This window comes from Corvus kubaryi, unplaced genomic scaffold, assembly GCF_017639235.1.
Source record: "Corvus kubaryi isolate FWS band 111438036 unplaced genomic scaffold, C.kubaryi_AGA036_p1.0 133, whole genome shotgun sequence".
Lineage (NCBI taxonomy): Eukaryota > Metazoa > Chordata > Aves > Passeriformes > Corvidae > Corvus > Corvus kubaryi.
This window is the reverse complement of record NW_024580667.1, coordinates 26,719,889-26,743,068: the sequence shown is the minus strand read 5'-3', so window position 1 is coordinate 26,743,068 and position 23,180 is coordinate 26,719,889. Positions and strand designations below refer to the sequence as shown.

At 42.7% G+C, this 23,180-nt stretch overlaps 1 protein-coding gene across 1 annotated transcript in view; it reads left to right on the top strand.

Annotated features, from left to right (window-relative positions):
- Window positions 1–23,180, top strand: part of NPAS2 (neuronal PAS domain protein 2) — a 106,251-nt gene that overhangs the window by 76,719 nt on the left and 6,352 nt on the right. The window contains exons 8-18 of the mRNA XM_042032977.1: window positions 2,343–2,461; window positions 4,873–4,955; window positions 5,876–5,982; window positions 7,144–7,291; window positions 7,873–7,954; window positions 8,639–8,780; window positions 9,496–9,602; window positions 9,771–9,863; window positions 15,726–15,872; window positions 21,573–21,767; window positions 23,098–23,179. Of these exons, the coding sequence (XP_041888911.1) occupies window positions 2,343–2,461; window positions 4,873–4,955; window positions 5,876–5,982; window positions 7,144–7,291; window positions 7,873–7,954; window positions 8,639–8,780; window positions 9,496–9,602; window positions 9,771–9,863; window positions 15,726–15,872; window positions 21,573–21,767; window positions 23,098–23,179 (1,305 nt within the window). The remainder of the gene's footprint in view (window positions 1–2,342; window positions 2,462–4,872; window positions 4,956–5,875; window positions 5,983–7,143; window positions 7,292–7,872; window positions 7,955–8,638; window positions 8,781–9,495; window positions 9,603–9,770; window positions 9,864–15,725; window positions 15,873–21,572; window positions 21,768–23,097; window position 23,180) is intronic.

Genomic DNA, 23,180 nt, shown 5'->3' with positions numbered 1-23,180 from the left:
GTATTGTGAGGAAATCCCAAAATACTGCCTAGCTGTCCTACACAATAATTATTACCCTCTTACTACAGCATTTACCTGTTGGAAATAGAATCCTATTTTGTAAATGCTCCATTTGGGATGTATTCTGCTCTCTTCTAAGTAAATGCCACATTCAGGGATGTATTCTGCTGTCTTTTGGGAATATGTCTCAGGCTCATGGTTGTTTACATCCAACAGCTGACACAAAAAAACCATCTGCTCTCTTTGGTGTGACTCAATCTCCACTTCCTTCTACAACTGGTGTCATTTGCAAGCCCATGGTTTGCTAACTAGGTTAACTTATCATACCTGTGCTTCCGAGGCTAAATGTACTTATCTTACTTTCATGTCTTAGAGCCCAGACTGCAAGAATTTGCTACTGAACTTGGCTATTACAGAGAGAAACAGCCCCATTGGCTTCAAATGTCACAACATACTACATAGCAACCTTGGAAGTAACTTTTCACAATGCCCATAATGTGGGTTTATAGCATTTCCATTAATTTTTAAATGGGACTGGCTACATAAATCAACAGACTTGCACTAAACAGTAATATCAGAGATGGACCAATAACTCTTTACTTAGGCTACTTATGTGTCCTGTAGATCTTAACTCTTCTTTTTTTCAACCTTTTGTGTTAATAATCCCATAGAAGCCCACATATATGCACATAACCCCAGGATCAGAATGGGAAACATACTCCTAGGAAGTCCCCAGAGCATGTGTGGTCTGTTGGTTAAAGGAGAATTTTGCCCATATTTTTTATCTCAATATCCAGTCAGCCATGCCCTCCAGACTCAACTACAAGAGAGGACTTGATCTCTGCAGATGTTCACATCTCTGCTGTCGTCTTAGATAAAGAACCTTTCTTTTCCTTTTTGATGTAATATATATTGTGCACACAGTGGCCTAAACCACTTACTAACACAGGTGTGAATTCCACTCAGCATACTTCCTTTTCTGTCTCACACCCTGTTAGCCTTGTTACCAGTAATGTGTCAGTATTTTAAGGCTTTTAATAGGTTGAACTGGGTTCCAAAAGCACATGTGATAAGTTGAGACTTCTTCCATCTCTGCAATTTGTGTTAGGGAACAAAATCCCAGTGCAGAAGTACCCCAGGATAAAAATGGCTAGTTATCTACTCCCCACATAGATACAAAGCTCTTCAATTTCACAGCAGTGTTTTGCCCTGTGCAGAAGAGGAAAAACTGTCAGAAACTTCATAAAGATGGATATAGGGGCCTAATAGTAAGGAAAATTAATTTCATATTAGTATTAATCCCTATTAGCATTAAATTAGCTCATATTGGTGAACTCTGGCTGCTAGATAGTACCTTCTCTGCCCTCATGGGATAAATTCGGCTAGGCAGGGCAAGAATCCAGCCCAGCTCCCACTGCAGCTTGGCACACAGTTTTCTTTCATAGCTGTGGGAGTGGGATTACCATCTCTAAACAGCTTGAACTTGGAGGAATAATTTGCATTATGTCATTCTAACACAGGGCTGTGGGCTACTTTACAGCAATACATTCTTTTGGCAATGCAGCGTGTCTGTGGCAGAAGGTGCAGGTAGGCTCTCAAAGCAGCTGGAGCTGTGCAATCATGAAAGACACAGATAAAAAAATATACAGAAAATGTGTAGCCACATCACATCCAGTTTCTCCTTCCGCCCAGTGTTGGAGGAGACAGCAGGCTATCTGCAGACTCGCTGGATGCGCCCATCTCTGGAAGCCAGTGCCATACATGGGGTCCCTTTTCCACTTCTTTAAAACAACGATATCTTGAGTATAGTGGGGACAGTTCTTTCGATGCAGAAGGGGAAGGCATTCTTCAGCAGCCAGGAATCACAAGCATCCTCTTGCTAGTTTGATGAAGCCTTGCTGGCTGTGGGCCCCGGTGTTTTGCCACTGATGACTTGACGAACTCTCTTCAGCTATCTCCTTTGCCAACACTTTTTTTCGCTACATCATGGAAGTTATGGTGCTAGGCGTGCTGCAGCATATATTTTTTTCTTGTGAGTGGTGAAAAAGAGCAATTGGATGTGTGGGGTTTTTTTCCAGAAAACTGGTTTATGCTCTGTAGTAAGGTTTCGCCTTATTTTTATCAGAATTAACCTGTAAAATTCATACTTGAAGTTAAGCTCTGATGCCTTTCTGCCTAACATGACTGACTTGGATTTAAATATATGCATATCAGCTTTAAAAGCTTTTAGCGCACTTGTCTGAATAAAAATAATATTAGTACACTTGGAGTGTGCAAAATATTCAGGGAGAGTAAATCTTACATGAGGCATGACTCCAGGTCCCATTTTTTTCCCTACCTAGTGCCTAACTCCACTTGCAATGGCTTTGATGAGGCTGTCCCAAGGGCTTACAGAACATCCCCAGGAAAGCAAATCTGCTTTGTTGCCACTGTTCGTTTGGCAACGCCTCAGTTTTTAAAGGTAAGTGCGCGCCCTGGGTCCCATGCGTTTCAGAACTTCTCAAAACACTTTCAGATGGGGTGACACAGAAGGTTCTTAGTTTTACTAATTGAACAGATTACAGATACCACATTTCATGCATAAAAATCCAGTGAAGAGGATTATCAGTGTGAGCCAGGACCTGTGGAAGCAGTGTCACTCCTTCCCCCATTGCATGGGAAATGGAAACCCTCTTTGCATCAGGAATTGCAAAGTCACCTTGAAATTTGGTTCCTCATTGCTGCTTTCTGTTCCTGCGATGGGACAATGTACAAAGGTCTCAAGGATCTTTTCCAACCTACTTAATTCTGTGATTCTGTGACTTTGTGATACAGATGACCACCAACACTTTCATTTGTGCTCCTCGGCATCTTTGGTGGACTACTGCTAGTTTCCCTTCTCCCAAGTCCTGGAAGTAAGATAGCTGCTTGTGGTTATAAGGATAGACAAACCAAGCTTGTGCTTAACACTGCTGTTCCATAACTAACAAATGTGAACTACTGCAATCAGGTGTCCTGTCCCCAGCGTGTAAGAGATTTTTTAATGTAATTGAGATGTGATGAATATGAAATCACTGCTCCCTTGGCCTGGTTCCATTACTGCTCTGGAACTTGCAGGGCATTCTAGACTGATTCCTTACCCTGCAGGCAAGTAGAGTCCCTTCTGGGTAAGTGAGGACACTTCCCATGAATCTTAACCACAATAATCGTATTAGCAGAAGGGATGGAGTTAGGGTTCTCTGAGAACCTTAAACACAAATTCCCTTGTCCTTGGGTAGCTAACATCTCAAAATAAACAGGGAAACAAAATGGGCTACTCATGGCAATGAGCTGCCCAGTGCTAGGGAGGGAGCAGCTGCTGAACAGCCCAGAGAAGGTTTTAACTCCCACAAACTCCTGATCACCCATCTCTTCAGTTCACCTGCGTGACTCAACCCCCACTCTTTACTTCCTACTGTAAAATGAAGGTAAAATGTTTATCTGATCAGCTAAGGAAGACTGAATTAGCAATTTGGTTGCACACAGCAGTGTTTGCACCTTGAATTTTAGTGTATGTTCTTGGCATCAGCATGGATTTTGGCCTAAACTGGAGAGAGGGGGAGAGAGGAATTTAAGGTGTTTGTGAAGCCTTTTGCCTCTGCACAGCCAGAGACTTCAAACAACTTTGTCAGCATTGATATGTATCAAAGAATTGCTTGATGGCAGCACACTTCAGCTTGTTCTCTGATCCCAACAGGGTTTAAAACATCAGTGGTCTCTTCTCCCTGAGGGACAGCAGAGAGACAAGCAGCAATGGAAATGATGGGAAGGTGTCATCACCTGTGCCCTCAGCACAGAGGGATGTGGCATCAGGGAGCAGGGGAACAGGAGCATTGGGGGCCAGTGGGCAGGCTGTCCTTGCCAGTGGTGATGGAGACCCTCCTGCAGGAGGGACATGAAGGACACAGGAACCCTGGATGCCACAAATCCAGAGTGCTGATGCTGGCAAGTCCCAGGCCAGGAGCCTCCAGGCTGACTGGAGGCAGCTCATGGAGCTGCAGTTGCCCCTGCAAAGCACCCAGTGGGAGAGGAGAGCTTTGCAGAGGAGAGCTTGGAGTGGGCAGTGAGGTGGTCATGAGAGTGCAGCCAGCCCCAGCCCACGCACGGGTGTGCACCATGCTGCCATCCTTCCCTCTACTTCCCGCCTCCACCCAGCAAGTGATCACCACTGACTGCCTCCTGATCCTCATCTCTCTGGGGCAAGGAAGTCCCACCTCACAGACAGCCCTGCCTCCCGTAACTCACTTATTAATTATTGTACTTGTGAGCACTGAGGGCTGCTGTGAGTCTTAAGGGCCAGCTTGTTCGCTGTGGCAGTGAAGTGCAAGGCAAAACTGACCACTTTTACCCACCTGACAGGTCCCATGGCTGGCTGCATGAAAAGGCATTTACTCCTCTGCAGCTACTGAGGGAGAAGCAGAGTGTCCCCCTTTCTGAGAGAGCTTGGAGGGCAGACATCCAAAAGGACCAGGCAAGGGTGGTGGGTATCTTTAGTAACACAGAGGGAGTGAAGCGAAACGTGGCAAGCCCTGGTGGGATCAGGCACAGGCTGGATGCTGGGAAAGCCCACGGCCATCACACCCCAGGCACTACTTCAAAGCCAAAAAAGTTTTGGCACCCTGAGGCACAGTCTCAGCTCTTAAGTACATGTGCATTACAAGTTCTTCTCCTTATCTCCTGCAAAAAAATGTTGGCATTGATAAATACAATAGATTGCTCTCTGGAATTGCCAGAAAATGGGTGAATCCTCTGTTTTCTCCTCTTATGCACCATTTATTTATAGCTAACAAAAGCTAGATGAAGCAGAGGGGTAAAGCTCCAACTCTCAGTAAGTCAGTTTTCTCCATTGGACAGGAGATGTGCATTGTAGAAGAACCTCTAGAGGAATTCACATCAAGACACAGTCTGGAGTGGAAGTTTTTATTCCTGGATCACAGGTTGGTGACAAGAAAAGCCTTGCTGGTTGTGTTTGGTGCTTTTCTACTACTATTTCACAAGTACAATTCTCTCAAGTAGTGTTCCATTTCACTTCTAAATGTCATGAACAGGAGGTTAGCCACCAAAATTCCTACAAAAGTTGATGCTTACTATTTTACATTTACATTTACTTTTGCTTTTATTTTTAATGGGCTTTTAAAACAAAAGGACTCTGTTTCTTCAGCTGAATTTGTGATTAGCTTGTTCTTGCTTCCTTTAAAATTATCAGCAGACCAAAGTATGTCACATGGCAAAATGATCTAATTATTATACAGCTGCAGAAATCCTTCTTTCCAAATCCAGTCATAGATTGCATGTGTGCAATTCCCACTGAGTTATGGAGGGAAAGTCTATGCTGGCCTGAGGCATCTGTGCTGGCAAAGGTACAAAGCAAGTGCCTCAGCATGCCACAGATGAGCTCTCCAGGCACCCAGAGGAAAGCAGCACAGATGATTTCCCCTCCTATCCCCCCAGTCCCAGCAGATGATCGCTTCCAAATGCTTCCCCACACATTTTCCCCTGTGCAAGGGCTGCCGGAGCCATTGTAAAGCCCCTGACCAAGCAGCAGCCAGGGAATGGCTCCCTCACAGCAGGTTCCTTTGTAAAGGTCCCTGAGAAGCTGAACTGCTTTCCACAATCACATTTTCCCTGAAGAAGGGATGTTGTCATAGTCTTGTCCTGGTGGGATGGTGCATGCCGGTATTGCTGTGCTAAGCTCGGTATCCCAGGCTCAAGGTGGGGGAAAGTCAGGATCCAGTCCCCTGAGGTGAACAACTGTACTCTGATAAGTGAAAGTAGATCTGGGCTGTTTCCTTCTCCGAATCAACATGCAGAAGTGCTTGTTCTATGTTTTATGGCCTCGTGTTGTGCCCGACCACAGAGCACCGCCCATTATCGGATACTTGCCTTTTGAAGTGCTGGGTACTTCTGGCTACGACTATTACCACATAGATGACCTCGAGCTGCTAGCAAGGTGCCATGAACACTGTAAGTATCACGTGGCCCAGGTTCCTGCGAAGTCGCTGGGACACCTCTTTTCAGTGAAATGTTGTTTGGAAGGGGAGGTTCGACTCTTGCCTCAGCCTGTATATCTTGGCAGAGCTAAGACTGGCCCAATAGCAGACTGGGGGCACTGCAGCTGACTGGCATCTGGGGCAGACCTATCAAGCTCTGAAAAATACAGTTTTAACCTCCGTATCCCCAAAAGTAGTCAGTGAGGCTCACTGAATGGATAAAATATGCCAGATTTGACCCCTGTTGTATTAGTAAAGAATATGCAGGAATAGTTCAAGCAATTCTTGTGGATTATTTCCGCTAATGTTGTTCACTGTGTATTTGGGATTAGCTGTGATTATTTAAATACAGTCTATTAGGATTTAATTGAAAAACTCTTTCACTAAGTAAAGAAAATAAGGCAATGCTTTTCAAATATTTGCTTACAGAACTGGCTGTAACATCTCAGCTTACCACCTCTGCCTGTCTTAAAAGTATCCTGTCAACATTAGTTTTTATATGTTGACCTTGAAATATAGAAAGGGTAAATATGTGGATGTTTGGGAACCCCTTGAAATCACTGGGGAAAAAATGAAGAGATTAATTTGGTTGGTGAATCTTCAAAACTTTCAGTACATCCTGGTTTACTGTAGTTTGAATTCTTGTCAGTCTGGGAATTTTCTTTCAAATTATTTTTGTCTTTGCACGGTGTTATCTCCTATTCTTACCTCATTCTAAATCCATCTGCACACAATACTCATCTTTTCAAGCATTTTTATCCTGTACTTTTCTGCTCTAGAACTTAAGATGATCACTCTTAGAAAATAATCCCAGGTGTCTAATTAAGCAGTATGTGATCAGCACATAAAGCAGGGTAAGATCTATGTTTAAACTGTAGCAGACACTAATTCATTAGTGTCCAAACTTAAGGTTAATTGTACTGTGTAGGAATGGACCATTCAAAGTGTCAGAAGAAGATACCTACTAATCATTAAGATTTTCGTTCTGTCAGAAGGCTGAGAGGAGCACTTACTCAAAATTGGTGCTTATACTCCTGTCTACCTATGACAGATATTTTTGTCACTTTTTTTCACATTTCATGTCATTTTCATGTTGGAAATTGTGCTACAAGCTGTTTGTATTTTCTGCTGGCAGTGATGCAGTTCGGCAAGGGGAAGTCGTGCTGCTATCGGTTTCTGACCAAAGGACAGCAGTGGATCTGGCTCCAGACCCATTACTACATCACCTACCACCAGTGGAACTCCAAGCCAGAGTTCATTGTGTGCACACACATGGTGGTAAGGTATGGAAAATTATATCAACCGGCCAGGACATAAAGGACAGTAAGATAAGAGCATCCTCATGTCTGCTAGCATTTTCTTTTAAAAATATAACATCATTTACATAACAAAAAATTAAAGGAAATACGGTAATTATAGAAAAATTATCAGACTGAACCTTAGTTTATGTTAAGCTTAATTTTTTTTTGGTTTAGGGGCAGATGAACTATGGCATTTTTCCATTTTGCGCAAAAACAGAGAATAGACAGATCCCTTAAAATTCACTTCTTCTAATCCCTGTGTTGCTTTAAAAGAGATATGTAGAAGCTTTCCAGTGAAGTCATAAAGTGGTTGTGGCATGTGAACTTGAACTTTATATATACTTCTTTAATATGCATCTTGACTTCAAGAAGATAAGAACAGACCCAAACCTGAAAATTAAAATACTCTCAAATGTTATTCAGCAGCATTTGACTTAAGTCATTTTTCATCTGTTCATTTAACCTGTAAAATGTACAGTTATTTGTTCCTCCACACTCTTAAAGAACATTTTAAGAAATATAGCAGTTCCATGTTGATACATAAAATTATGATTTCCATTCAGTTATGCAGATGTTCGGGTGGAGAGGAGACAGGAGATGGGCTTGGAAGAAGTGTCCTCAGAGGTTGTGTCCTCAGCACTAAAGGTACAATGAGAAAAGCTTTTTTCATGAATTTATGTAGTAATCACGACTTGTTCCTATGTTAACATCACTGAAGACTCCAGCATTGTCTTTCTCCAATGTTGATGGATTCTCTCAACTTCAGAATTCATTGCTCACTTGAATAATTTTGACATAAATTAGGCGATTTTATGAAAGGATAAACCTGGAGATCAGTAACAGCCACAAATTAAGTGGAACATGGGCAGGGGCAGTGTGAGATATCTCCACTTTTCCTTGCCAAGGTACTAGTTTAAAGATTCATTTGGACACGTTCTGGCAATCAGCCCTCTTGGCTACATCTCAGTGATCTCCTGAGGAAAGACAGCAAAGCTCCTCCTCAGTGCACAGCTGAGTGTCTCACAGAGGCTACAGTTGCTGTCACATCCAGCTGAACACAAAAGAAAGATTCAGAAAAACATTTGAAGGCACAAAATTACTATGGCAGTAGCTTACTATTTATTTCTAACTCAGTGATAGTTGTTTGTAAAATGCATTCATTTGATGCTGTTTGGATGGGGCATTGATGCCTGTGTCCAGGTCTGCTGCTGGCCTACCTGAGATTAGTTCTGCTCAAGTCATTTTAAGTCTGCCAAAGAGCTGGTGGGCAAACCAATGTTTCAGCTTTGACAGATGCAATAGCTATTCTTCTTTTCTGGTTTGTTTTAGGACAGTGGCACCAGCTTGGATCCTGAACAGCACTTTAATGCACTTGATATTGGTGCCTCAATCCTCAGTGCTAGTCGGACACCCTCAGTGTCATCCAGGAGCTCGCCAAAATCCTCCCACACACCCAAGTCAGACCCAGCATGTGAGTGGCATTCCTGGGTTATGGAATTATTTTTAATTTAGCCAAGTTAAAGAATGTGTGCTTATATACCACAGCTGCTAATTCAACAGTAAATTATGAGGTATCGATGATATGCACTGACAGTGAAGTGCAAAAGCTGAAATGGTAATGTACAGGATGGAAGGTTCTTGCACAACTGCCTAAATGCTGGAAGATGAGCAGTGGGATTAGATGTGAAATATGCTGTTTCAATCTGTTACAAAAATGAGGATTTTGTCTTTAGATTTGAGGGCACCCTTATGAGACTTCTCTAGACTTACATGAGTAATAACAGCCTGTGGATGATTCTCCTCTAGCCAAGATTTAGGATGCTCCAGTGTTGACTTGAGAATACTCTTTCTGCTTCCCGGTCTGGAAAAAAAGCCAATGAGCTAACCTAAATTTACAGTTACTCAGCCCATATAAAAGGGAGTTCCAGCTGGTTTAGAACAGTTCATGGGTCCTTTTGCACTGCTCTTTGGAGCACAGAACCATAATCTGTCTCATTTACTTCTATCTTTGCCCAGACCCTCCTTATCAGTTTAATTTTACTGCCATTGAAGTCAACAAGAACAGCCTTGATTCCCACTGGAATTTAGCCAGGCCATTACAATTTCTACCCAGGTCTTGTCATATTACCCACTTCAGATGGGGTTGATTTCCAGTGTGTAAGATCTCACCGGTACTTTTCTTGCAGCTACACCAACAAAGCTGATTACAGAGTCTAACACTCCCGTGCCAAGAACACCAAGCACACAACAGGATTTATCCGTGCATAGACTCAGCCAACCTACTGCTCTTCAGGTAACTTGACCAGGAATCATGGAAACAGGCAGAGGGTGTAACAGCATGTGCCACATACGCAGCTTAGCAATTAAAAACAACTTACACAGAAGCCATGGCATTAGAAGAAACCTAAAATTTAAAGGAGCCAAACTTATAAAGTTTTGGTTTGTTTTGTTTTTAACCTAGGTTTCTTTGCCTTCTCAGCTTCCATGTGAGCTTCTCCCACAGCAGTTGCTGCCTCAAGCAACTCTGCAAAATCAGCCCGCACCTCTGGCACAGGTTAGTTGGGGATTTGGAAGTGGAATAGGTCACTTGCTTATCTCCTGATATTTGCTCGTTTTGGGGCTTTTAGGTTACCTCTCTAGTAACTAAAATCCCCAAATCCAAACTCTCAAGCACTTAAAATATTGTGGGAAAGTAATCTGAATTGTACACTTGTATGTTTAAACATATAACTGCATGCAGGTGTTCAGAAGCCCAGGTGCATGTAGGTTCAGGTGTGCACACATATCTATTCCATGGGAGGACAAAAAACAGATGGAAAAATAGTTTTCAACTTTGCTTTTATAGAACCAGGTCCCATCAAGATCAAATTCACAATGAGAATTAAAACCAAAAACTAACAGAGACACCCAGTCCTGCTAAAAACACCCATTTAGCTGTGCTGATGCAGAACTAACCAGTAAAGGACATGCAAATTCAACAACACCCATTTTGTGAGTGTGCCAGTAATGGTGAGGATGCCACTGAAGACAAATTTCGGATTCCTCCAGTGTATTAACCCATACCTCAAAAGTGGGTGATGGCCCAAAAAGTCACCTCAGGGTTATATTTGTAGTGGATTTTGAAGAAGGCAATTTGAGTACCATGTCCCCAGCACATTGTTTTTCTCCTGTGGTCCTGCCCTGATGATACACTCCATCATCCTCTGATTTTAGGAATGACAGAGTATTGCTGGACCTAGACTGCTTCTATCATTGATACCCTGTACTCACTCACAAGATCCCAGAGTTTATTCCTGTAGCACATAAAACGTACAAAGTCCCGAGGATCCTGGCTTTAAAATAACAAATTCTCATTTATCTTCCATGTTTAATATTCTTTTCATGACTCCACGCCAGTACACAGCGAAGAAACAGCATATCAATTATCTGCTCTGAGCATTCATTTTCTTTTACAGATACTTCTCTCCGTTATTCATTAATGCACTTTCAAACATCAATTAGTTTATGTATTATAAGCCTGCCTGTGTTTTGTTTGACTTTTTTCTACCTCCCTTTCTTCTCCATCAAAGCTCTTTGTGAAGAGAAGCTTTCCAGTTGTTTACCAAGAGCCTTGCTGCCTTGTCCTTTCCCAGTAAAAGGCTCTTACTGGCACACCAGCTCCGTTTCTTTTCTTACAAATTAGAGTGCCATCCAGTCACTGGTTTAGCCTCTTTGGGTCATCTAAATCTTGGTGAAAGGAAGAGGGCTGACTCAAGCCTGTCTACACAGGCAGCTCTCTGGCAGCAGTCACAGCAGTGCTCCTGGCAAAGCTCAAGATGAAGCTTGACCTGGAGCAGGGACATAACATCAGGACATTGCAGCTCAGGCTGCTGATGTTCACACTCCATAGCAAAACTCCTGCAGAGAGTACCAAATCTCCACACACTTGGGTGATTTTCAGAAACTATTACGAATATTATGATACTACTCTGTACTTCCCACTTTAAAATAATTAACATGTCAGCCTACAGCAATATAATTAATTATTTAAAAGACAAAGGTGCCTGCAGCACTCAGTAAGTGAGGGAGGAAACCCAGGTACATGTGCATCCCACCAGGGACATTTCCTTGGCTTCCTAGCTGACCATTTCCCAGCAGTTTAGTGGCAGAACACAAGCTCATAATTTGTAGTAATAGTGTGGCCAGGTGTCCCACTGCCAGCTTGCAAGGAGGAGATGCACAGGTTTCTCCCTGCTGCCTTTCTGCCACTTCCCCTTAGTTAAAGGTGACCGATGGCAGGAGCTGGAAGGCCCTGGGTGTCCTTGTGGCTAACATTTGGCTGCAGGGTGGCAGCAGCAGGGAAAAACATCGTAAGTGGCCACAACTGCATCTGCAGCGAGCAGCTAGCTGCTGCCTCAGGCACCATCTGCTTGAACTTTGAGTAGTTTTATTTCCAGCAAAGGCTGTGATGGCTTTGTCTCCACTGAAATGTGGTTTTAGCTTCTGCCTTGCTTGTGTGAATGAACAGACAGCACAGTGTCACCCTAGATGTCACCTGAATCTAAATGGTTTACTTTAAACCAAATGCTCCCGATTAGAATATTTGTTTGTTTGCCTCCCTCATTGTCATGAATTAAAATCCCCTACAGCACAGGGGATGTTGATGACTGAATAATAATTAACACTAATAATCCATTTGAGATTGAGCAGGTGTTATTCAGATGACAGAAAGAAAGAACAAGTTGTTCAGTGAGCTGCAAAACTAATGAAACCCAGTTTCCCAGGGGCTGTGCCTTGCAGGGCTGGTGCATGGAGCCAGCCTTTCCCACAGGAGGAAGGGACAAGTGGATCCTTCTCTCCTTTGCTCAGCTAAAGCTTTCATGAAGTTACAGCAATCTGGTATTTTTGACACTCTCACAACTCTGTTGCATGTCTCCAGCAAGAAACATGGCTCATCTCCTGGGCCAGAAGGATTGAAAGAAAATTGGAAGGTAGGCAGAAAATAAAAGTTTTAAAGGAAACTGAGCTAAAAAATAGATAGGGTCTCTTTTCTTTACCCCGCTACCTATTGTCATGAAAGCTGTAGGAACAGAATGTCTTGAGACATTCATCTTTATGTTCATCACATTTGAAATGAGGAACCATCCTAACAGACAGAGGGCCATAGGTCCCCTTCCCTGGCTGCAGCCCCTCAGCACCTAGAGAGAGGGAGTAACTGTGACACCCTGGGGTAGCACTTGATGGAGAAAAACACCTCTCCTTGGGCATGGTCCAGCTGGTGTCTTTCAGATGCCCATGGTAGAGGAGAGGAATCACAGCATTGAAGTGCCAGTCCCTCTCCCTAGGCTGTACAGCCTTCTTGGACAGTCAGCAGCACTAGTGCATCGAGCCCCTCCCTTCCAGAACATCTGCTGACATGATCCCAAATGCATCACTTTATTTTACATTTTTTTTTAAGAAACCAGACTAAAATTACTGCTGTGGGTTTTGCTTGTTTGTTTTGGGGTTTTTTTGCCTGCATTAACAAACCTCGATTAAACTGGTACAATTATAGAGTTCTCACAGGTTTAGTCTCCCATGTTTGACTGTATCTAGAAAGATGTCACTTTTTTGTGTATTACATGCACTTCTCTAAGGATTCTGTGGGTATCTGTAAATACCTAAGTGAGATGAAGAGCGACTTCATCTGATGCCAATGGCAGAGCTAAAGCTGGGCAGTGTTTTCTGTGGAACATTTTGAGTTAAACTCTTTTAATTTATTATACAATTAGAGATTTCTTCCTTAATTAGTAGAGCGGTTAATGATCTTGAGATAAATACTCTGTGGTGCAGGTCAATTGCTGTTAGTGTCTCATTGTACAAAAACAATAGAGGCTCTGTAAGCACAGGGGTCATGGCTAGAGTTATCAACAATTTGGGGGTTAGAGTGGAAAAAGGAAAAAACAAAAGAGAAAGTTCCTTGTCTTCATCTGTAACAGCTTTCACTCCAGTATACCAGCTAATTGTTGATGTTAAGTGTATTAATACAAAAAGTATGTGAAAAACAGAACAAAAAGACAATACAAGATTAATATTCTAAATATAAGAACCTACACAAAAAAATTAAGGAATAATAATTTAAAATCAACAGCAATATATTCTTGTGTGCAACTTTACAAAGCAAATTTAAATTTAAAACTAAGGCCTGGAAATGGATTTTGGTGGGTTTTTTAAGTATAAAATGATTTTGAAATCACCATGATAAAATTCCTTACATTGATCAATTGAAGAAAATCAGGTTCCTTTCTCAAAGGGTCTTCAAGGAATTTGCATGTTAATCAAAAGTCTGCCATCACCAAGCCAGGCAGTTAAAATGAAGCGTTTTGCTAAAACTGTTTTTAATTCCTTTCTAATAAGGATCTTTTTGAAAACTAAGAGCAGTCCTCAGTAAAAGAGTTCATGTAGAGATAATTAGATTACAAGACATGTCTTTTTAAAAAATCCTTCTGTACAGACCCAAGTTAAAGCAGGAATTAGCTGCATCTCATCTATGAGCCATTGCTCATAGAATCATTTCACTCCTAAAATCAGGATACCTGGGACTCTTCAGAACCAAAAGGCTGGGCTACAACAAGCAGCACTGGGTTCCCTTTTGAGTCACTCATTCTTATTCCCAAACATCTGGGGTTTCTGCTCGACCATTCCTCAGGTTAATTCTTTATACGTGGACAAGAAAGAAAGAGATCCTGCTCTGGCTTCTCCTCTGTAACACCAATTCGAAGTAACAGAAACTTCCCTTTAGAAGGTTTGACATCATTTTCCTGCTCTGGGAGAGGAGCGGGTTGCAGATGATGACACTGCTGTTCCAAGGCACAAGCACCATGAGTCACAGCACTGGCCTCGTCACATCCTGATGGACAGCACGATCTGCAAGTGCTCTGGCAGCAAAGTGGGCTCTGAGGGCCTCTGCCACCAGCAACTGCAGGTGCCACCTCAGCAGCCCTCCTTGCCCCTAAGCAGGGTTGGCTGTGAGACTCCCTTCCACCAGGCCACCAGTCTGTGAAGTGACCTCCCAGGCTGTGCGGGAAAGCCACCCTCTGCCTGGTAAATGGAAATAAACCCTCTGAAGTTCTCACTCTTACTCTGACAAAGGCCATTTACTTGGAGATGCCAGCTTTGCTAGAGGGAATGTAAATTACTTTCACATACTTAACTGGTTTAAGGTGAACTAGTTAGCTGATACAAATTTGTTCTGTCACATTTAGATTTCTCTAAGTAGCCAAAAATTTCATCTAAGTAAGCGTATAGTGCTGCTAGCACAAGAGCACTCCTTAATTCCTGTCTCATTACCTTTTTTTTCCCTACTAAAAAGCCAGAAACTATGTAAGCCAGTGTACCATGGAGCTGGAAAGTTCCAGCAGCACACATCAGCTCATCCACTAGCACGGGGCCACTGGAACAACTACAGGGACAGGGCAGCATTTTCAAGTCACAGCAATTTTTTTTTTTTTTTTGCCTGTACACTCACAGCACTACACGTTTTCAGAAAGATCTTGGATGCCTTGATTACATAAAAACTTAAAAGATTTTTTGAAGGTTTTTGTTCTTTTTTTCAAAGACTGTTTTTCACTTTTGGAATATGAGCTTATGCAAAGCAATTATTCCAAAGCCTATTAAGGTAATAATTAACCTTGGTGAACTTTGAATCATACCTGAAAACACCAAATACTAGTGATTTATTGCTATTAGTCCTCTCCACAATTCTTGAATGATTTCACTTTGTGCCAGTATTGCTGCTATTGGAGGTTGCACCTGCTTCTTGACCTTGATTAATGATCTCCATTTTTTACTATTATTTAGAGCAGCTTTTCTTCCATTGAGTTGAGCTATTCATTTTACATCACATATAAAAATAACGTAATGAGTATTTCTTGTAGCTTAAGTACTACTCAGCTGTACTAATCTAGAAAATGTTTATTGTGGTCTGTTGTGTGATGCCATAGTAAGTCATCAGCAGAACAAAGCATTGCAGAACTGCTATTCCTTTGCAGAAAAAGGAAAGCATTAGTAAAACACATCTGGATTATACTGTTAGGCCACACTAAGGGCTCCAAACTACAAGATAATGAAAATAATGCACTCCTTTGCAATCCAATTAAGATGCTCTTGATATTTTAAATACTCTCTGAGAGCATACTCTCAAAAACAGTCCTTACAACAGAACATGGTTAGTTGTAAGCAGATCATTCTGGATGAGGTAATTTAATATATGTGCATAACACTGAAAATTGACAAGATCTATCTCTGCCTAGATATTAGTATATTACATTTTTATTCTTTGGCTGTGTTTTACAATCAGGAAACCACTAACTCCTTACAGAACAACATTCTACTGAGGCCTGTTTGTATTATAATGACTGCCTTTTTTCATTTTTTGACCCTCTTTCCCCCCCCCCAGTTCTCAGCACAATTCAGCATGTTCCAGACCATCAAGGACCAGCTGGAGCAGCGGACACGGATCTTGCAGGCCAACATCCGGTGGCAGCAGGAGGAGCTCCAGAAGATACAGGAGCAGCTCTGCCTGGTCCAAGACTCCAGTGTACAGGTGCATTACTGCTGGAAGGGGCAGAGTCAAGCATCCTCTCTCATGTGGCTATTGATAGGCTTGGCAACTTAAAATTGCTCCAGAGTCCAGGATATCTGGACAAGTGGAAACCAGCTTATCTGAATGAGGATGTTGCCTCCTAAAAGCCTCTTAAGTAACCTATGTCAGGAAAGATTTAAGAGCTCTCTGGAAGAAAAGGAAGGAATACCTCAGCCTTAGGAGAAGGAGAATAATTTGGGTCATTTACAATAGTATTTTATTAACTTTATCTACCAAATCTTCAGACTGAGCAGCTGTAGTAGAAAAATTTTGAAGTTCAGACTTCCTTGTCACATCAAAACCCCCAAACTTCTGCAGTGTTCATTTGTTCACGCTTGGGAGGTATCTGAATTTGTTCTTCACCGGACAGGCTTAAGCCTTTAGGGCGAAGCTGCTTTAGGTGAGCAGGCTGAACCTGCTCTTCTTCTGCCTTTGACACCTCCTACACAGAGGTAGAATTCTCTAGTACAGTATGTGCTTTGTAGCCCTTATGTTTACCAAACCTCAGAAATAATAGCAAGTGCAGTTTAGTAAATCACAGGTTTCCTTTAACAACAAATGGACCAATCATCCAGTTTTATGGAAGTTTTCTGAATGTGGGGTGATTACTGCTATGTTCCTCATAATTTAACTATAAATGCCATATAAATGCCATATAAATGATCCTTGCTAGTAATGTAGCACTGGGGACTTTATGTGTATTACACTTACAAGGTGATTTTGGAAGACAGACTCTGTCAAGGAAACAAACGTCTCAAAGAGTACTGTATGAACAGGATGAAAACATGGGACCTACTGAAGTCAGTGGGAATTTTGCTTGCAACTTCCACACAGAAATAAGACTCTCACCCATCATCAGCATCTGTGAAATGCAGTTTCACACATCAAGAAATTGGGATTGTATGTTTAGGCAATTAAGGGATCAGGGAAGCCAAATTAGAAACTTAGCCACCTAAGTTGCTGCATGTGCACTGCTGTAAGACAACACAGCAGTTGTGGGTTCCAAACCCAGGACTCCCTGTTCCTGGTGCCATACAATCGTATAGGGAGATCAGGTTTAGCTTCAGTGTGTTTCTTCTATTGCTTTTCTGCTGACTTTGATTAATGGGAAGAGAAAGTCTCCATGCAATTAACAGGTGTTCAGTTCAGAATCATGTCATATGTCTGAAACCTATTATTGTATTATGAATATCTAGAGACATGATATTCTAACTTCCTCTCTTTTTAACTGGGTGACAACCATTACTCTCTCCTGGTGAAGTCTTCAACAGTCATACACACTCTTTTTTTTTTCATCATTCAGGCAAAAATAGAATTTCAGAGCACATTCTTATATGCTGGAAACAGATTTTATTTTTAGAAAGCTGTCTCCTATATGCACTAGGGTGCATTTAACAGTCCAAAGACCATGGAACAGATTCTCAGATACACTCAGAGGGAGCTCACACAGAGAGAAGCAGAGGCCCAGGGGGTAAATGGTGGGTTGTTCTGTACTGCCCACCCCTCACCAGTTTGCAGCTCTGAGTTACACCATTTGGGTGATGCCCTCTCCCATGAAGACCGCACCAGGTTGGACCAAGTATTTTCAGACCATTACAAGTTCTCTGGTGTCAGTACCTACCATTTCTCAGCTTATTATAGATGCAGAACTGAGAGGCAGGGAGAATGGAAGACAGCTTGGAAATGCAGGGGCTGCATATTTGCAATGCTGGATGGGGATCATCTGGCAATGCTGGATGGAAAATACATCCTCTGCATTTTGGGTGCTTTTTGGTCTCCTTAGAGCAATCAAACAAGGTGATGAGACGCGAGTGTTCACACTGACTCCTGGCCAGGGCCTTTTTATTCTCCCACTTTCTCTAGGTAAAAAAATAAAAAACACACAAAGAAATTACTGTTCTGTTGCAGGGAGAGATTAAGACCAGGAATTAATTTTGTCTTACTTGGCTAGGGGCAATTTGAAAGAAAGCCTCACACTTTTGCATGCAGCTCTTTTGTGACTCACAAGCAGCAAGGAGTAAACTGTTACATCAGAAATCCAACCACGTTCTTTGCCACACAGATTTCATCATTTAGGGAGCTGGATGTCTGCAGACATTGATCTGTGTCTACTATCAAAGCTAAAATGCATAGTAACAAACAGGGTACTATCAAGCACATTTCTGGTGTCTTTAGTACGCTGCGTAATAGAACTGTAAGCGTGGGGGAGTGATGTAGGCTGTCTGAGAAGGGGGAAGTGTTCCATGCTTTTCCCTTATTAGCTGATTTATTAACATATCATCCCCACTGGTCCACTCCCTTCCACACAGAATTGTACAGGTAGCTCCGTGGAGAATTAAGCTCAATTTCCATTTCCTTCAGAGATCTTCAAAACTGACTACAGCAGTCCACCAAGAAATGCTTTCCCACCTGGACAGATGTTGAGCACAGTAGTTTGCATTAGAAACTGTTTGCAAGAGAAAGATGAAACTATCGGGAGGGTTGCAGGCCCTGAATAAAAGTGCTCAAAACCCCATTAAATCCCTGTTACTGCTTTTCCCAACAATGAAGGACAAGAGCAGAAAGAGTAACCTCAGAAGTCTGAAGGATGCTGTGTCTGTTCTAGTTTGAACCGTCTAGCTAATGATTCACAGATGCAGAGGAAGGCAGAAAGGCTGAGCCTGACCAGCTTGCAAGAGCTACAATCAAGACCATCCACATCCACCCATCATTTGCAAAGCAGGCTCTCTTCGAAGTCAGTGAATCTCAGCTTCCCAATGCTGTGCTTCTCATCTTTACACATCTTACATAAAGAAAGAGTCTTGGTGCCTGTAATGATGACCCCAAAAGCTATAATCCCCTGATTATCCAAAGGACAGGTAGAGTCAAAGAGATGTTTTCCTCAGGATGTCTTGTCAGTGTGATTCAGCCATTAGTTGTAGGGCCCATCTGTCTTGGAATGAGGGGGCAGCAGTGTCAGAGGGTGCCTCCTCTCCCTTGCTGCTTTGCTGTGTATGTTAACAATCTGGCCAATTAAAAAATGTTTGCAAGATGCTTCACTGACCTTACAGTCCACAAAATCACCAACGAGACATGTCATTAGCAGCAATACAGTTAGGAGGCTGCTAATTTATCTAGTTAGACAGGGAAAGATTTTATTTTTTATGAAAAGGTTTCTTTCTCATGTTATTTAAAGCTGCTGTATTTCTGTGTTTTGGGGGAATTCAGACAGGACTATCACAAAAGAGGAACATTATGAAAAACCACCATTAAGTTTTGTACAAATTAAGCTTTTAGGTTTAACTAGCAGGTGGAAAGTCCATGCTTCAATCCTCTGTCAGGTTAACTCTTGTTTTGATAAGGCATTTTGAGTCTTCAGTTCTGCAGGGACACGGGCACCATTGCTTCCCACTCTGAGCTTGTTTTTTCCAGGTCATTTATGTCCAGAAGGTAACAATGCTGCTTTGGCCATTATAATGGCAACAGAGGGTCCCCAGGTATGAAACACTCAGAGCCCTCTCAGGGTACAAACATATGAACAAATGCAATTGGCCTACTGGGATAAACTTGGTTCTATAGTGTGCTAGTTGCCAACCATTAACTGTGCACGTTCTTACCCAGTGGCACACTCTGGTAATTGCAAAGTAGGTTACTCTGCTTTCTTTCAAGGATAAGCTCCTTGGCCTTCATCTGGAAGTGAGGTAAGCACACAGGGAGGTCCCTGCTAAATAAGTAGTTTGCTGCAAGTTCACACCCTGCCTGACATTTGCCTTGATAGATGTTGACTTTGCATTGGTTGAACTGGGTGTTTCTCCAGTGCCGTGCGCCACATACAAGGAGGACACTAAGGTAACCCTCCTAAAGGTGTCTTAATTTGCAGTGATCTGTCCAGTACCAGTGGGCTCACACTCCCCATCACCTTTTTGACATGCACCACTTGCTTTGCCTGTTCTGAATTTTATATCAAATTTTGTATCAATGGCAACCTGTTTCATTGCTAGGGCTAATCAAGTGAGTTCATGTACTAAACATGTCCAAAGCTTAGCTTCTATGTACAGAAAATAAACAAGAGAATGAATTTTCATGATTTTTGTCTTTGATTTATTCATAATAAGACCTATTTACTTGACAGAAGTTGTGAGACCATCTGTCTTTCTGATATGTAATGGCTCCAAACTCAGTGAGCAGTGTTTTTAAAAGAAAACACGGCGCTAGTTTCAGACCTGCTGCAAGCAGCAGCCCCAGCTCTGTCACTTGACCCATTTATTCCTATCAGACATCTCTGAGATGCGGTTAGCCTACAGCACCTGAAACAAGCTGTTGCTTTTCCTTAATTGCCCCCCTCTCCCAGCTGATTAATGTAAGCTTTGTCTGTACCTCTTCTCCTGAGTAAAGTCTTGGCACACAGAAATTAATTAAAAATTTATCATATTTAAATAAACTGTGTTTTTAAAGCTAGATAAATAAGTACAAACATGATGGATCAAGCCATACTTTTTCAAGGAAAAGCAGTACATTATGCTGGGCTTTTGGAGAAAGGTATAGGCTTTTTCCAGGAAAAATTAGAGGGGACATGATAGTTTAGGGAATTGTTAATATAGCAATAAGCTGCAGAAAGGTGTACTAATTACTGGGCGTACCTCAGATGTACTACTAGGCATGGGACTGATGGATGAATAATGAAGAGAATAATTGTGATTCTGATTTCGTTTAAAACTTAAGTAGCTCCACTTAAATTAATGGAGTTCCACACATGTAGCAGTGGTGTGGAATCAGAATCAGATCCAAAAATTACGTCAACTGTGTGGGATGTGTATCTCCATACAGTCCTTGGTGGCAGGAGGCTAGGTTTGAAATACTGCAAAGAGAGCTTGTAGCATTAATAATGCATAGTTTTAAAAGATTACTTTTTCCTCTTTACAGCTGTAATAAAAGAAACAGCCCCTAGAAAAGCAAAAATTCCCAAGTCCTGTAACTTTTAAAGAAGAAAGCCTCATCTTGAAATGCAAGAATAGAGAGGACATCATTTACTGAAACACTAAGAGAGGAGCTGGTGGCTCTTTTGCACAAGTCAAATGCATGGCACAGTTAGGAAGAGCACCAGGTGACAGTTACCTGATGGGAAATCAGATAAATGACAGTGACTGTCTGTTTACACATCCTCTCAATTGTAAGGACATGGCCATTCAGCTTGGAGAGCTCTGGCCTGACTGTGGCCTCATTAAAAACATTCGACAACTCAGCAGGGTGTAAAGCGTTGAATTTCCAGATACAAATTCAAAGACAGCTCTGTCTGAAAGGCAGGTGGATTTTGTTGAAAGGAGAAACAAAAGGACTGAAAAGGCATGGAGTTACACTCTTCTCTTGGGTCAGGATGCCCGAGAACACAGTGAATGTACTGGGAACTGCTCTTATGAGGGCTGTGCCTGCCCTATGGAGAGAGGACTTGTACCTTCAAGACACATTTCACAAGTAATAGGTGTACTTGCAGAACAAGAAACTAGAGACAGCAGAGCTGTTAAATGTAGGAATGATAGGTAATTTCCAACTAACAGTAAATGTGTTATGAATCCAGAAATATGGTAACTTTATTTTAGAATGTATCTTTGGATTTACTTCTGTCACCTTTATTATTCATGACAGCTGGGCTATGTAAATAAACCCTCCCCTCTTCTTTTCCAGATGTTCTTACAGCAGCCGACAGTGTCCCTGAGCTTTAACAATACTCAGCAGCTGGACCCACAACAGCTACAGCAGAGGTCAGGGGCCATTTCTCAGCAGCAGCTTGTCCCCAGTCCTCAACTTCAAGGGCAAATCACATCTTCACAAACAACGAACCAGCAGGCACTGAGAGAAGCAAGTGTGATATCGAACCAGGTAATCATTTCTTTGAATAGAGAAGCATTTAGATGGAAAGGAGACACTGAGCTGTTATCAAGCAAGCAAAATAATGTCAGTCCTGTAGCTGTGCCTTTGCCTTCCCTTTCTTATTCTTCTGTATAAGGGCAGCCTATAAAAAGGGTTTCCCTACAGCATTTACCTTACTTTAAAGCCTTTTTTTAAGACCTCAGCCAGGAGAGTTACTTGAGCAGCTGTTTCAGCTTGAAAATGGAGCAGGGGGGCATGCGGAAGGTGTGGGTGACTTACTGTTCTTCAGGTGGTCCTGAAAGAAACCTGACTGACCACACTGGAAATTTGAAATAGTGAGATCTCTCAGAATACTTGCTCCCCCAGTCTAGTTGGACACCACCAACACAACAAAGCCTGTCTGCTGTGGTGGCACACAGAATACATTGAGATTCGTGTGAGACCCTCAGGTTGTGAACATTAACAGGTTCCTGCACAGCACAATAAAGTTGAGCCTGAGCAGTAACTGAGATCTGTGAAAGCTATTAGGTTTGGCACTGGATTTTTTGTTCATCCTGCTGGTTTCTCAGCATTTCCAGTGTTTGCTCTTCCACCCACCTGTTGGACCTCCCTTCACAGAAAACTGAGCTCCTGTTTCTGCTTCCTGATTGTGAGGCAAGCATAGCTGCATGATTGTCTTCAGAGCCCCCAGCTGTAGCTTTTCACTTCCTACATACCTGTGTTATAATAACTCTATTGGTAGAGAGTGTATCTGCATAATAAATACAGGACAAGGGGCAAGGGGCAGAAACTGATGCACAGCAAGTTCCACCAGAATATGAGGAAGAACTTCTTTATCACATGCGAGTGACCATGCACTGGAACAGGTTGCCCAGAGGGGGTGTGGAGTCCCCCTTGCAGGATTCAAGAACCGTCTGGACATGATCCTGTGTATTGTGCTCTGGGATGACCCTGCTTGAGGAGGGAGGTCGGACCAGATGTCCCACTGTGGTTTCTTCCAACCGCTCCTGTTCTGTGATTCTGTGAAACAGAAAAAACAAAACAACAAACAAACAAACAAAAAAACAACCGACCACATTTTTTTTCTTTGATCTTTTCCCATCATGGGACTTGGCGGCAGCTCCTCACGCCTAACTCTGCTCCCGCCTTCATGGGGGGTCGTTTGGGCAGTGCCTTCCCAGCGCCCCGGTCCCACGGGTTTGCCGGACGGCACGAGCGGGCCTGGGGCAGCCGCGGGCATGACAGTCGTTTCGCGTATGGTGACAGCAGCCCGGTGGCAGCACCGCCAGGCACTGGTGCCGAAGTCACGCTGTCTCCCGGCTCTCCTCTTTTCTTGCAGGGCCCGAAGGCGGCGCGGAGCGCGGAGCTGGCGCCGGGCGGCGGCCGCGCCCCCCTTCGCACCGCGCCCGCGCCGTTCGCCTC